The sequence below is a fragment of the Coenobita brevimanus genome, chromosome 112 (genome assembly GCF_032717465.1).
Source record: "Coenobita brevimanus isolate Jiangsu-jjx chromosome 112, ASM3271746v2, whole genome shotgun sequence".
In the NCBI taxonomy this organism is placed as follows: domain Eukaryota; kingdom Metazoa; phylum Arthropoda; class Malacostraca; order Decapoda; family Coenobitidae; genus Coenobita; species Coenobita brevimanus.
Window position 1 is genome coordinate 10,408,316 of NC_137065.1, and position 13,278 is coordinate 10,421,593.

General features: G+C 41.1%; 1 protein-coding gene across 1 annotated transcript; it reads left to right on the top strand.

Moving 5' to 3' along the window:
* The first annotated feature begins 6,345 nt into the window (after window positions 1–6,345).
* On the top strand, window positions 6,346–12,004 carry LOC145417990 (uncharacterized). The gene is made up of 5 exons (XM_080286530.1): window positions 6,346–6,383; window positions 7,593–7,733; window positions 8,679–8,870; window positions 11,019–11,119; window positions 11,716–12,004. Exons 2-5 carry the CDS (start codon window positions 7,613–7,615, stop codon window positions 11,767–11,769), a joined length of 468 nt encoding a protein of 155 aa, XP_080142656.1. The 5' UTR covers window positions 6,346–6,383; window positions 7,593–7,612; the 3' UTR covers window positions 11,770–12,004.
* The last annotated feature ends 1,274 nt before the right edge of the window (window positions 12,005–13,278 follow it).

Here is a 13,278-nt window from a genome sequence, read left to right on the forward strand (position 1 = left end):
TGCTCACTTATTTACCCAATGTATAAAACAGAAGGAAATTCCCAAAACATGGTGTAATGCAATTCTTATTCTAATATATAAAAAAGGCGACTCAAAAGACCTTAGTAACTATCGACCCATTAGCTTGCTATCCGTCATTTACAAACTTTTCACCAAAGTCCTTACAAACAGAATAGCTACAAATTTGGAGGAAAACTAACCTCGTGAACAGGCAGGATTCCCATGCGGGTATTCGACCACTGATCATCTCCACACAATGAATCAGCTAATTGAGAAAACTACAGAGTATAATAAACCACTGTGCTTAGGTTTTGTTGATTACGAAAAGGCTTTCGACTCAGTGGGACACATAGCAATTATAAATTCATTGCGAGAACAAGGAGTGAATGAGAACAATGTAAAACTGCTCGAAAACATATATAAAGAGGGAACTGCTACAGTTAAATTACATAAGGACTCAGAGAAAATTAAGGTTGAGAAGGGCGTGCGTCAGGGAGATACAATTTCACCAAAGTTATTTACAGCATGCCTAGAAAGTATTTTCAGAAAGCTAGACTGAGAAAACAAAGGAGTAAACATAGATGGAGAGAAGCTAAACCATTTAAGATTTGCAGATGATATTGTCCTAATCTCAGAAAAAGCAGAGACGTTGCAAGAAATGTTAAATGACCTGAACAAGGAAAGTCTCAAAGTAGGGCTAAAGATGAACCGGAGTAAAACTAAAGTAATGTTTAATCCTCAAACACCAAAGAGCGTCATAAGAATAAGTGGAGAAATTCTTGAAGAAGTTGAGGAGTACAATTACCTGGGACAAACACTAAAATTAACGAAAGATAATGATAGCGAAATAAAAAGACGCATTACAATTGGATGGAAAGCTTTCGGTAAACATAGAGACATTATGAAAAGTAGCTTGCCAGTTTGTATGAAACGAAAAGTATATAACGAATGTATAATTCCAGCTATGACGTATGGTTGTGAGACTTGGAAACTGACAAAATCGGTGGAAAATGAATTAATTCGTTCTCAGAGAGCAATGGAAAGGTCAATGTTGGGAATATCTTTAAGAGACAGGAAAAGATCAACTTGGGTGAGAGAGCAGACTAAAGTCCAAGATATTATAGAAGTTATAAAAGACCAGAAATGGAGGTGGGCAGGCCATGTAGCAAGAACAAGGGATAATCGATGGAGCAAGAGGTTGACTGACTGGACACCAAGAGATGGTAAGCGTAGCAGAAAAAGGCCAGACAGGAGGTGGAGAGATGAGATAAAGAAATTTGCAGGGAAAACGTGGCAAAGATTGGCTTAGCCAAGGAATTCGTGGAGAAGGCTGGGGGAGGCCTTTGTTCAGCAGTGGATTTATAATGGCTGCTGCTGCTGATATATATATATATATATATATATATATATATATATATATATATATATATATATATATATATATATATATATATATATAAAGTGATCTGAATAGAATATTTTTCTTTCAAACTTTATAGGAGTAACAGTATGACTGAGGTTATAGTCCAGGATATGGAAATAAAGGACATAATAATTCCCAACAATACAACTGAAGTAAACAGTCTTTGCAGGAATGAATATGGATAAAGGAGAAGATGAAGACGATCGCACCAAGGATATTATTAAGGATACATGTGACTGCAGTGAACAAAAGACAAAGATTTTTCACGAGCTGTTTAAAATAAAAGTTAAGTATATGAAGTAGTTCTGCTATAGATGCAGACCAGCCAAGAGAACAAACTGGACTGTTTCGTAGGTAGGCGACAGTTTACCATATTCTAGTTATTAACCAGGTACCTAAGACCTGGTTAATAACTATAATATGGTAAACTGTCGCCTACCTACGAAACAGTCCAGTTTGTTCTCTTGGCTGGTCTGCATCTATAGCAGAACTAATTCATTATAGTTATTAACCAGGTACCTAAGAGACCGGGCTAATGTATGGCCCGGCCTCCACTATAGGTGCAGGAAATCTTAAAACGAACGAACGGTACCTAAGATAACTTTTGGACATGAAAAGAGAGTTCTCTGGATAAGGGAAAAAGGTAGATAATATGGACATGTCAAGTGTCTGGCACAGCAGACAACAGACGGACAACCTGGGCAACGGAGAGGCAGGCCCGACATGTGTGAGAGGAAGAGCCAGACAAGGAGGATAATGGAGATATGAAATGGGGAAATTACCTTGGATTCGATGGACCAGACTAATAGCTAATATTGTAGGACGGGATGGAAAACGATGAGAGGTGTTCGCCCTGCACTGGACTGACAGGCTACTGCTGTGTGTGTGTGTGTGTGTGTGTGTGTGTGTGTGTGTGTGTGTGAGAGAGAGAGAGGGGGGGGGAGGGGGCGGGCGAATGCTTTAATGGTGTCTAATGTGTAACCAAGCGTGTATAAGTGGGCGGCCACACTTGCTCGAGAAATGTGATCGACAAGAGGAAACGAGGCTCAGGAGTCCATCAAATGTTAAGACTCAGATAACGCACCTACTCTAACCCGGTGCATCGCTTCGTCTTGTCGATCACATATTTCCAACAAGTGTGGCCGCACCTAACACCAGCTTGCAGGCTTCTGTTCCATATACTTAAACATGTGTTCTTCCTTCCACACGCATACCGTAGGCAAATGATTCTCGCCACGCCAGCAGATGCTTATTAACTTCATTACATTAAGAACTACGTTCCTAAATTCACCAGCCTTATCTTACCATTCAGCCATTTACAGGAGTAACTGGCAGTGTCAGATGTGCTAATGTGTCGGGAATTATTACCAAGACGAGTATATCTGAGAAGGAGTGAGGTTTATATGAAATAATAAGTGATAAGAGAGAATTCCGGTGCGTGGGAGAAGGAGAAAATGAAAGACAGAAGTTGGTGGAGGTGCTACTGATCGGCCGACCCTGGCTATAAGAAGTAATAAAACTGATTAGAAGGCACTCAGACAGCGCATACCTCTGCCAACGCCATTGCCAGTAAAAGAGATCCGGATCCGTGAATAAAGGATCCGGATCCATCCCCAAAATTAATCAATTGTTTCTTGACCCATGGCCCACCTTTCCACAAACCTTCACTTAAGTTCACAGAGAACTTTTGAACACATTGTGCGGGATACGCCGGATCCGGATCCGCCCAAAAATTTAATAATTTCTTCCATGATCCATGATCCACTTTTCCACAAAATTTCATCAAAATATGTTCATTTTTTTCTGAGCAATCCCGTGGATCCGTGGATAAAGGATCCTCTTCCGGATCCGACCCTAAGTTTAAACAAGTCTTTCTTGGTCCATGGCGCACCATTCCACAAAATTTCTGTGAAATTCATAAAATAACTTTTGGATATTGTGAGAGATACCCCGGATCCGGATGAGGATCCGGACCAAAATTTAATCATTTCTTCCTCAGTCCATGGCCCACCCTTCCACAAAATTTGATCATAACCTGTTCACAACTTTTTCAGTAATCCTGGACACGGATCCGTGGACATAGGATCCGGATCCAGATCAGCTCCCAAATTTTAACAATTCTTTCCTGTTCCATGGCGCACCATTCCACAAAGTTTCAATGAAATTCATAGAGAACTTTTGGAGATAGTGTGCGGGGTACACCGGATCCGGACCCGGACCAAAATTTAATCTTACATATCTTTCTTGGCTTATGGCCCACGCTCACACAAATTACATCAAAATCAGTTCATAACTCTTTGAGTAATCCTGCCAACAGAAAAACCAACGCAAGGTAAAACATAACCTGCTCGGCGGAGGTAATAATAATAATAATCATCATCATCATCATCATCGTCATATAATAATAACTATAATAATAATTCATCCAGCCAACATCCAATCCTATGTTGCCCGATGAGAAGCGCAGAAACCCTGAGCCTGGCAAGTTGTTCCTGACATTTTAGATGAATGACCAGCCTGACTCATCCCTGAGTGGCATTACGTGAGTAATAAGCCTCAACTACCCCTTGCATATAAACCTGCACAGGCTCAATCCGATTGGAGAGCCTTAATTACCAACTAAACCACCTGGCGCTATAAAGTAGTTATATGGTTACCACCTACCAAAGGAAATGGTTTCCTGGTGTATAGGAAACCATCTCAGTTTAGAGCCATCCATAGGCAGAAGGAAGAGGAAAGAGAGAAAGACAGAAGAGGAAGTGTAAAGTCACCAGTAGGCAGAAGGAAGAGGAAAGAATGAAGGAAAGAAAAACAGAAGAGGAAGGAAGGAAGAGAGCATTGGGCAGACACCCAATTATAACAAATAATAATGAAAGTAATCATCAACATCATCGCCTTAATAACTAAAAAGCGCTGAGACCACATACCTCCCCCAATGCCATTTTCATTAAAAATGATCCGGATCCAGATCCGTGGATAGACGATGCTGATCCGGATCCGGATCCGCCCCCAAATGTAATAAATTTTGTCTTGCTCCATGGCCCACCTTCCCACAAAATTACTTTCAAATTCACAGAGAATTTTTGCAGATATTGTTGGGGATACTTCGGATCCGGATCAGCATTAAAATTTTATCATTTCTTCCTTAACCCACGGAACACCCTTCCACAAAATTATATCAAAATCCGTTCATAACTTTTTGAGTAAAGAAGCTAACAGACCGACAAACAAACAAAGAGACAAACAAACCAACGTCTGTAAAAACATAACCACGATGGCGATGGTAATAATAATAACGACGACAACACTAGCAGAGTGTCACAAATCTTCTAAAGCACTCAGGTGTGGTGCTCCTCAGGGTTCTGTTCCTTCACCAAGTCTCTTCTGTTCAGCAAGTATCAGAACACCATCTTTACAACCTTCCCTCTTAACATTTTGAAATTACAAGGCACTGACAGAGTGCATACCTCCGCCAATGTCATTGAAACTAAAAAGGATCCGGATCCTCCCCAAATTTTAATTACTTCTTTCTTGGTCTATGGTCCACCATCCCACAAAATTTCATTGAAAATCATTGACAACATTTGGAAATATTGTGCGGGATACTACGGATCAGGATAAGGCCGAAAATTTAATCAATTCTTCCTCGGTGCTTAGCCCACCCTTCCACAAAATAAAATTAAAATTTTTTCACGCCTTTTAGAGTAATGCTACAAACAGAATGAAAGACATACAGAGAGAAAAATAAACAAACCAAAGACTGGTAAAACGAAACCTCCAAGGAGTACATAATAATGAACCTATGAACATATTCTCCAGTAACTCATCATAGTTATACATGACCAGCAATTTAAACAGTATGGAATGAAGAACAAACTTTATGCCAAGTATGAAGTAAACAATTCATTCAGAAATATTGTAAAAAAAAACACACACACACACACACACACGATAAGCAACAATCAAAGCGAAACCACATGTTACCTGTGTAATGAAACCACCTGTCACTTGTGTATTGAAACCATATGTCATCCGTGTAATTATAGTATTTTGATTAAGTGTACCTCCTACCTTATTACATACTGAAAACTCACACTCCTATGACACTTACAGGCGTAGAATAAATGGTGAAAGTATTATGGTGAAAGAAATGATTCTTGGATCACTTGAGACGAAGTATTATATTTCATTTGTCTCATAATAGTCTTTCTTTTTCTATTTTTGCTAAGAGATCTGGCAGTAAATACATTAATGAATGCAAGATCTAATCCATGTCTCCCCTAAGGTACGTAAATTCGTCTCAGGACCTCTAAAAGAAAGGAGAAAAAAATTTCCTTAGACTGTTATATTCTACTCTATACATTTCCTAACCATGTGTGTGTGTGTGTGTGTGTGTGTGTGTGTGTATGTGTGTGTTATAATTCAGTTCTCCAAGTTTTTTCTAACTGACATAGAACTGTCTGGGAACAACGCATATTTTAACTGTTAACAGCAAATCACCTGGCAAATACGTCTCTCTCTCTCTCTCTCTCTCTCTCTCTCTCTCTCTCTCTCTCTCTCTCTCTCTCTCTCTCTCACTCCACTACCCCCCTTTCCCTCCTCTCTATCACCGTCTTTCCTCCTTTCCTCCCTCCCGCCTCTTCTCACTCTCTCTAATTATCTCCCTTCCTCTCTCAAGGTCCTTGCATGCTCTGCGCCAACTTTCCCTCCCTCCTTCTCTCTCTTTCTCACCGCACCCCCTTACCTCTTTCCCGCCATTCTCCGTCCCCTCTTTCCTCCTCTCTCCTTCCTTCTTCCCTCCTCCTCCCCCCATTCTCCCCCCACTACCTCATCTTTACTTCTGTACATTCCCCCTTCCATCTCCCCTTACATTCTCCTCGGTCTCATATCCCTATAAAAGACGGAATCCACAACACTCCACTTCACTCCACTCACCTTCCCTTCCACAGCAAAAAATCAGGTAACCTCATTCGTAAAGTTGATTCAGATACAACCCATTTTATACGTGCTTCCTGTTAAGATTTCTTCACCACTGTGCACTTCTCGTGGTGAAATATTGTAAAAATCTCCATTAGAACTGGTTACCCTCTCACTACGACTAAGTCTTCTTTATCAAGTACGCGGTAAAACCATCTGATTTTCTTTTGTTATGGGAAAAACTGTGCTATAGAAGTGGCTAAAATCATACATTAACTTAGAGAAAACCGACAGCTTTCACATCCTTGAGCAAGATAATACTAGTTCTGTGTATATTTGCGGCATAAAATCTCGATGGCACTTTGATAATCACTCACTCAAGATCTATAGCCATAACTTTCTTACCTTATTCCCTCTTGGTAATAATCAGAAAAATTCACCTCATGGGCTAAAACTAAGCCGATTTCATTTCTTCTATAAACTGCTCTTTTCCTCTGAGTATCTATTAACAGGAAATCAGCTTTATCGAAGAAATTTAAAAACATACATGAAGTTGTTTGATCCTTGGTTCTCTTGGCATTGTTTTTGTCTTACTTAGCCTAAAATTTCCATGTATCCATCCTCGACGCTAATTTGCAACACGAAGTTAACACTAGAATATGACGAGAGTCAAAGAAAGGATGTATCGCCGAAGCTTTGTCGTATCCTACCACTGATGTGAGTGAAATAAGCTTCAAAAAGACGCACATCTGGGAAAAATTAATGGTAGAGAGAATATAAGCACGTAACATTACTAATTCTTCACTGCTCCGTCACACTTCCCTCAGTTTCCGTCTCTAATTCCCACACTCACTCCCCACTCACCCTTCACGCTCCCTTTCCATACCTGACTTACCACTTCCCCATTGACTGCCCACTCATCCCACACTCTCCGTTTCATTACCTGCCTTACCACTTCCACACTCAGTCCACATTCATGCCCCATTCTCCCACAGGTTACATTCCTTCTCGACTCTCAAAGATATTCCTCACCCATCCCCCATTTTCCCTCTCTCTATACTGCTTCCCCACTGTCACACACTCCCCATTCACTGTCCACTCTCCCTCCACTTATCACTTACCTTCTCACTCTTCACACATCGTTCGCTCTACCTCCCCTTAATTGCTTTCATTAATTTTCCACTCACTCTCCACGCTCCCTCCCTTCACCTACCTTCCCAACTCCCACACTCACTCTCACTCTCCCCTACAGGCACCACCAACACCACCACCATGCGGATGGCCCTTCTCAGCCTCTTCGTCATGGGTCTTCTGGCCGAAGGAAGTCTGGCACAGAGTTTACTGCCCTGCAGCGGGTCCAACGACTTCATTGACGTTATTCTTCCTGGGATTCGTTAGTGGTTTTGTTTTGGTTCCTGTCTGAATGTCACTCTCATTCGCTGGTTCTTCTTTTAACAAGTATATTCACACACACATGCATTCGTACACTCGCTGGTAGCAGATGATATCAGATATAATACACACACACACACACACACACACACACACACACACACACACACACACACACACACACACACACACACACACACACACCTACATCCATTCAGAAGTATGTATTGTATTTACTGATTCACTTACAAATATCATTCATTCACACACTAAACCTAACGGAGGTGAAAGAACGTTTCTACTATATACTCTCACTCCCTCAGTCTTAACTAACTCCACAGACACTCGCACTCGCGTCTCCCCATGCAGGTTCACTCATACTCCAAGGGATGCTCCATCTAACTCATTCAGTTACTCAATACCCACTTATGGAGATTGGAGAAAAACAGTTTCATAGATGTTCTAACTCATGTTCTTTCTTCTACTGTCACAAGCCTACTATAAAGAAGTTACTTTATTTGCATTATTATACTAGTAATGGATGGGTCTATTCTACCAAAGCCTGTATCACATAATACACTTAGATTTATATTCCTATTCTCTAAAATGTAAACCATTCACACAGCAAAAACAGCATATGATGAAGAGCCTTTCTTCCTCTCTCTCTGTCTTCCCGTTCTTTTCTGTCTCAGTCATTTCCGTTCTTCCTTTGCCTCCTCCTTCACCTGCCCCTCTACTAACACCCCCCTTAACCCTCCACAGCCATAGCAATAGGTGAAGGAGAGCATTCACTAACTCCAATTGTCTGCTATTTCCTCTCCTTTTCTCTCCGTCCTTCCTGTTCCCTTCGCTGTCTGCCTATTTCCTCCTTCCTCTTTCAGATGCCTTCGTTGCCTCCCTCCTTTCTTCTTGTCTCTAATAACCATATTCTCCCAACCATCTACAGTCGGAATGGTATGTCAGGGGCCGCTTCTGTTACCCGCGTGCGAGATCAACTTCGTGGAATGCGTCCTGGAACTTGACATACTCTGCGGAAACCTCACGGAATGCCTACTGACAACTATAATAGAAAATTTGACAGAGTGCGCCGCAGAGTTGAATCTGACTGTGGACCTGTGTCTTCTCGCTAACATTACCGGTAATGTCGCTCTGTTTTACGCTGATTCTCATACTGTCATACGTTTTGCACTGATTTTCACAATGTCACTCTCCCTTACGCTGATTTGAATATCACTCATTTTAAGCTGGTTTTTATACTGTAACCGTTTTAAGCTGATTTTCATGTTGTCACTCTGTCTTATGCTGATTTTCAAAGTTATCCTGTTTTACGATCATTTTGATATAGTCACTTTGTTTAACGCTGATTTTCATACTCTATTTTACCCTGTCTCTCATACCACAGCTTGATATGTGATTGTTTTAATCTGGCTCTCATACCCATGATTTATGTTATGTGATTATTCTGGCTCCCATACCTTAGCTTAATATTGTGTGATTCTTGTGTTGCAATGGCTCTCATACCCTAACTTAATGCTATGTAATTCTATTTTACCCTGGCTCTCATACCCTAGCTTCATGTTATGTGATTCTGTTCTACTCTGACTCTCATATCGTAGACTTAGGCAATTTAGTTTTACTCTGGCGCCAACACCATAGCTTTATTCTATGTGATTCTGTTTTACTCTGGTTTATAATATTTTGTTGGCAGTATTATGACTTTATTCTATTCTCACTAAATGTTACTCATTCCAGGTCGGTGGTGCCGGAAAGCAGGAGAAAACAACCTCTGTCACTCTTATTCTGTTTCTCAGCTGTCTTATTTAATTGTCTACGTAAAGCTATCTTAAAAATAATTCACCCTCATCCTCTTCTTATTCACGGTTTACCCCAGCTGCTTCACTTCTTACCCTCACAGATTACTGGTAGAGTTGTTCTACCCTTGGCCACTTCATTCCAATTTGCTTTATACCATGCCCGCTTCTCACACTCCTGGACCATCACACTTATAGTTAAAAATGTGTTTCAGCACTGGCCCTACTTCTTTGTTTAGACCTCATCATTTCTCTCATTAACTCCACTTCTGAGCTGTATGCTGTCACGAGTCTCCCACAACACCTTCTCTCTACTGGCTATATCATAACATACTCTGATCTGCCCATTCCTTTGCACTACGTCTACTTTAACACATCCCTGGTCTTTCAAGCTCTTTCAATATCCTCTTTCACTCTGGTTTGTCATCTAACTCCACATACAGACCTGGAGCATTTCATCACTAGCACCTCCACCCTTTTTCTGTCCCTAATATTCAAAGATCGCTGCTTGCATCAATACAGGACCGTCAGGGTCATTTTGCTTTCCTACCCTGACCCCTTATTCCCCATGCTTCAGAGTGCCATAATATACCTCTTCTCCTATCCTATGACTTACTTCAGGTCCCTTAGCTCTCTCTGGTGCTTTGGCCAGTTTCAAATTCCTAAAATACTATATTTCCTCCTAATCTTTTGCGATCAGGCTAACATAGAGTTCTATTCCATCTGTTTGTTAGACGACATCACCTCGGCTTTTCTTGTATTCACTAAATTTCTTCCCTTTAATATGAAGACTTATTTTCAGTTTATTCTGGGAAACTGGATTTATCAAGTAGTTCACTGCGGCAAATCTGTTTAATCTGCAGACAAATTTACTTCTATCTGTGGGGTGGTAAATGTTTTCGATCTTCCAGGTAATTTGTTTTTACTTGTGGGATGTAGAATTTAGATAATGATAAGACAATAACGATGCCGATGACGAAGATATCACACTGATTCCTAAAGAACTAGAGTGAGAAACATTTATTCTCCCTCAGTCACACCCCACCTCCAACATTCCACTAAAACGGCTCATATGCCTTGTCCTGCCCTGCCTTCCTTATGCTGCCCTTCCCTACCTTCCTCTTCCTTACCCTGCCTTGCTTTCCTCTTCATTACCCCGCCCTGCATTACTCTTCATTTCCATGCCCTGCATTCCTCTTCATTACCCTGCCCTGCATTCCTCTTCATTACTTTGCTCTGCATTCCTCTTCATTATCCTGCCCTGCATTCCTCTTCATTACCTTGCTCTGCATTCCTCTTCATTACGCTGCTCTGCATTCCTCTTCATTACGCTGCCCTGCATTCGTTTTCATTACTCTGCCTTGCATTCGTCTTCATTACCATACCCTGTCCTGCGCTGCCTTTGTCCTTTCAAACATCGGGCAGCTTCTCTAATCACTTGACCTAATCGACCCTCTCCCCTTCCTCTGCCACAGTCGGCACACCACCTGAGGTGAACTTGGATATCTTGGTACAAATCTTCGGCCTTGATACCCTCCCGGCGGTCCTCGTGTGTCTGCTGTCGAAGCTTGGCTTTGTGAGTACGACAGATAGATATAGAAAAATTGATAGAGAGAGAGAGAGAGAGAGAGAGAGAGAGAGAGAGAGAGAAAGGTTATCTGATATTTGTTATTATACAGTAATAAGATTATGTATTAAGATACGAAGCTTACTTTCACGATCATCATCACTGTTTGTGGAAATTTTACTTTGTTACATAGTATTTGTTCTAAACTGAAAAAACATTCATAACCTCTTTAATTTATCTTTAATGTGAAAAAAAAAAATCGATAACCAATATAAACTCTCTCTCTCTCTCTCTCTCTCTCTCTCTCTAACCTGAAAAAAATATTCATAATCCCAATTGCTTATTTCTAATCTGAAACAAAGGTCCATAAGGAACTATAAGCAGTCTCTCTACCATAAAAAAAAATCCATGACCACTGTAACCTCTCTCTCTCTCTCTCTCTCCCTCTCTCTCTCTCTCTCTCTCTCTCTCTCTCTCTCTCTCTCTCTCTCTCATACACACACACACACCTGAAAGAGACCCATAATCCCTCTAACTTATCTCTCTATCCTGAAAAAAAATATCCATAATTCCTACAGTTATCTCTCTCTCTTTCTCCCCCACAGCTCATCGATTTCATCATATGCTTGCTTGATGGAGTTCTTGGAACTGTTGGATAACATGGAACCCGCTGAATCGACCTGAACCCACTTGAACCCGAACCAGGACCAATCTTCATTCTGTGTGCATGTGTGTGTGTGTGTGTGTGTGTGTGTGTGTGTGTGTGTGTGTGTGTGTGTGTGTGTGTGTGTGCGCGCGCGCTAACGAGTGTATGTGAATAAATCCAATGCAGCATCTTACATTGTTTTTGTTACCTGACTAATACACAGATCATATGATTTTTTACCCAGTTCTGAATAAAAGCAATTTAAGTAATAAATAATAGCATATGAATTCATTTCCACTGGAACTGTATGGAACGATAATGTGTAAATATATATAATTCCCTTTTCAACATAACCCTTAATGGTAGTCCTTCAAGAGAACACTGCTTTGTCTTGGTGCTGAAGCCTGTCCAGTCATCAAAGGAACTATACTAATCAGGTGCAACCACACTGGGAAGTTTCTTAACTACTAATCAGATGAAAAGTGTTCCCCTGACACTAAGTGCCTGAAGTGGACATACGAGGCACCAATTCAAATCTTTTTCTAGTAGTTCACCAAGCTCATTTCACTAGATAGGGAAGGAGTTGAGAGACAGTCGTATAACCGGTTAGCGAAGATGTCCGGCTATATCTATGCCACCACTTGAAGGGGTCCCTCACCAGCACCAGCCTCTTTCTAAACCACAGAGACGAGTTTCGTCAAACCATGGTCCTTAATCTTCAGCAGCAATTCAGCAGACGACTTTGGCGTAGACAGAGCATATTCGGAGAAAGAGGTGTCAAGAATATAGGAATTTTTACAATGTAGGCGCCTTTGGAAACGAAACCTTGGGATGAGCAGTCGGCATGAAGAGTCCGGTCGCCTCTCCTGTTTTTGCTCTGCATTGATTTTGAAAGTCAGTGTTGTGAGTCTGCAGCAATTGACATTGACGATACTCCCCGGTCACATATAATATCATCAGTGTCGGCTGCTACAGGTTTACCACAGTGAGGCAAACGAAGTTGTTGTACAACAAACGTAGGAGTGTTTGGAGAGACATGGAATAACACTGATAGATGTCCCGTGAAACAAGAAAAAAAAGAAACCTTCTTTAAAATGGACCAGGAGAAAGTTTACGATACAAGCAATCGAAAAACGTACTTTTTCAGGCAAGGAAGAAACAACCAAAGACTAAAAACCCCAAAAGTTTTTCTTTACACGGAAAACAAAACACAACAATGCAAAATTGAAGATCCACTTATTCTGAGATGTGACTGGGGTCGTAGACAAAGGAAAATACAGGCTGAAGAAGGCAGTTCCAGAGCTGACCTCCAGCATACATGAATGACTGAGTATCGTTTACACTTACATTAGACAGCTGGACAGAGAAGGGGTGAGAGTGCGCTGCGATAATGGAGGAAGGGTGCAATTTGACGTTTCAGAAACACACCAAAGCAGCGATGGTGCAGAGATAGAGATACAACACTGCTGAGAAGAGGGATAGGTTGAAGGGAGTCTGTGAGAGAGGGGATGTTAATAGACGA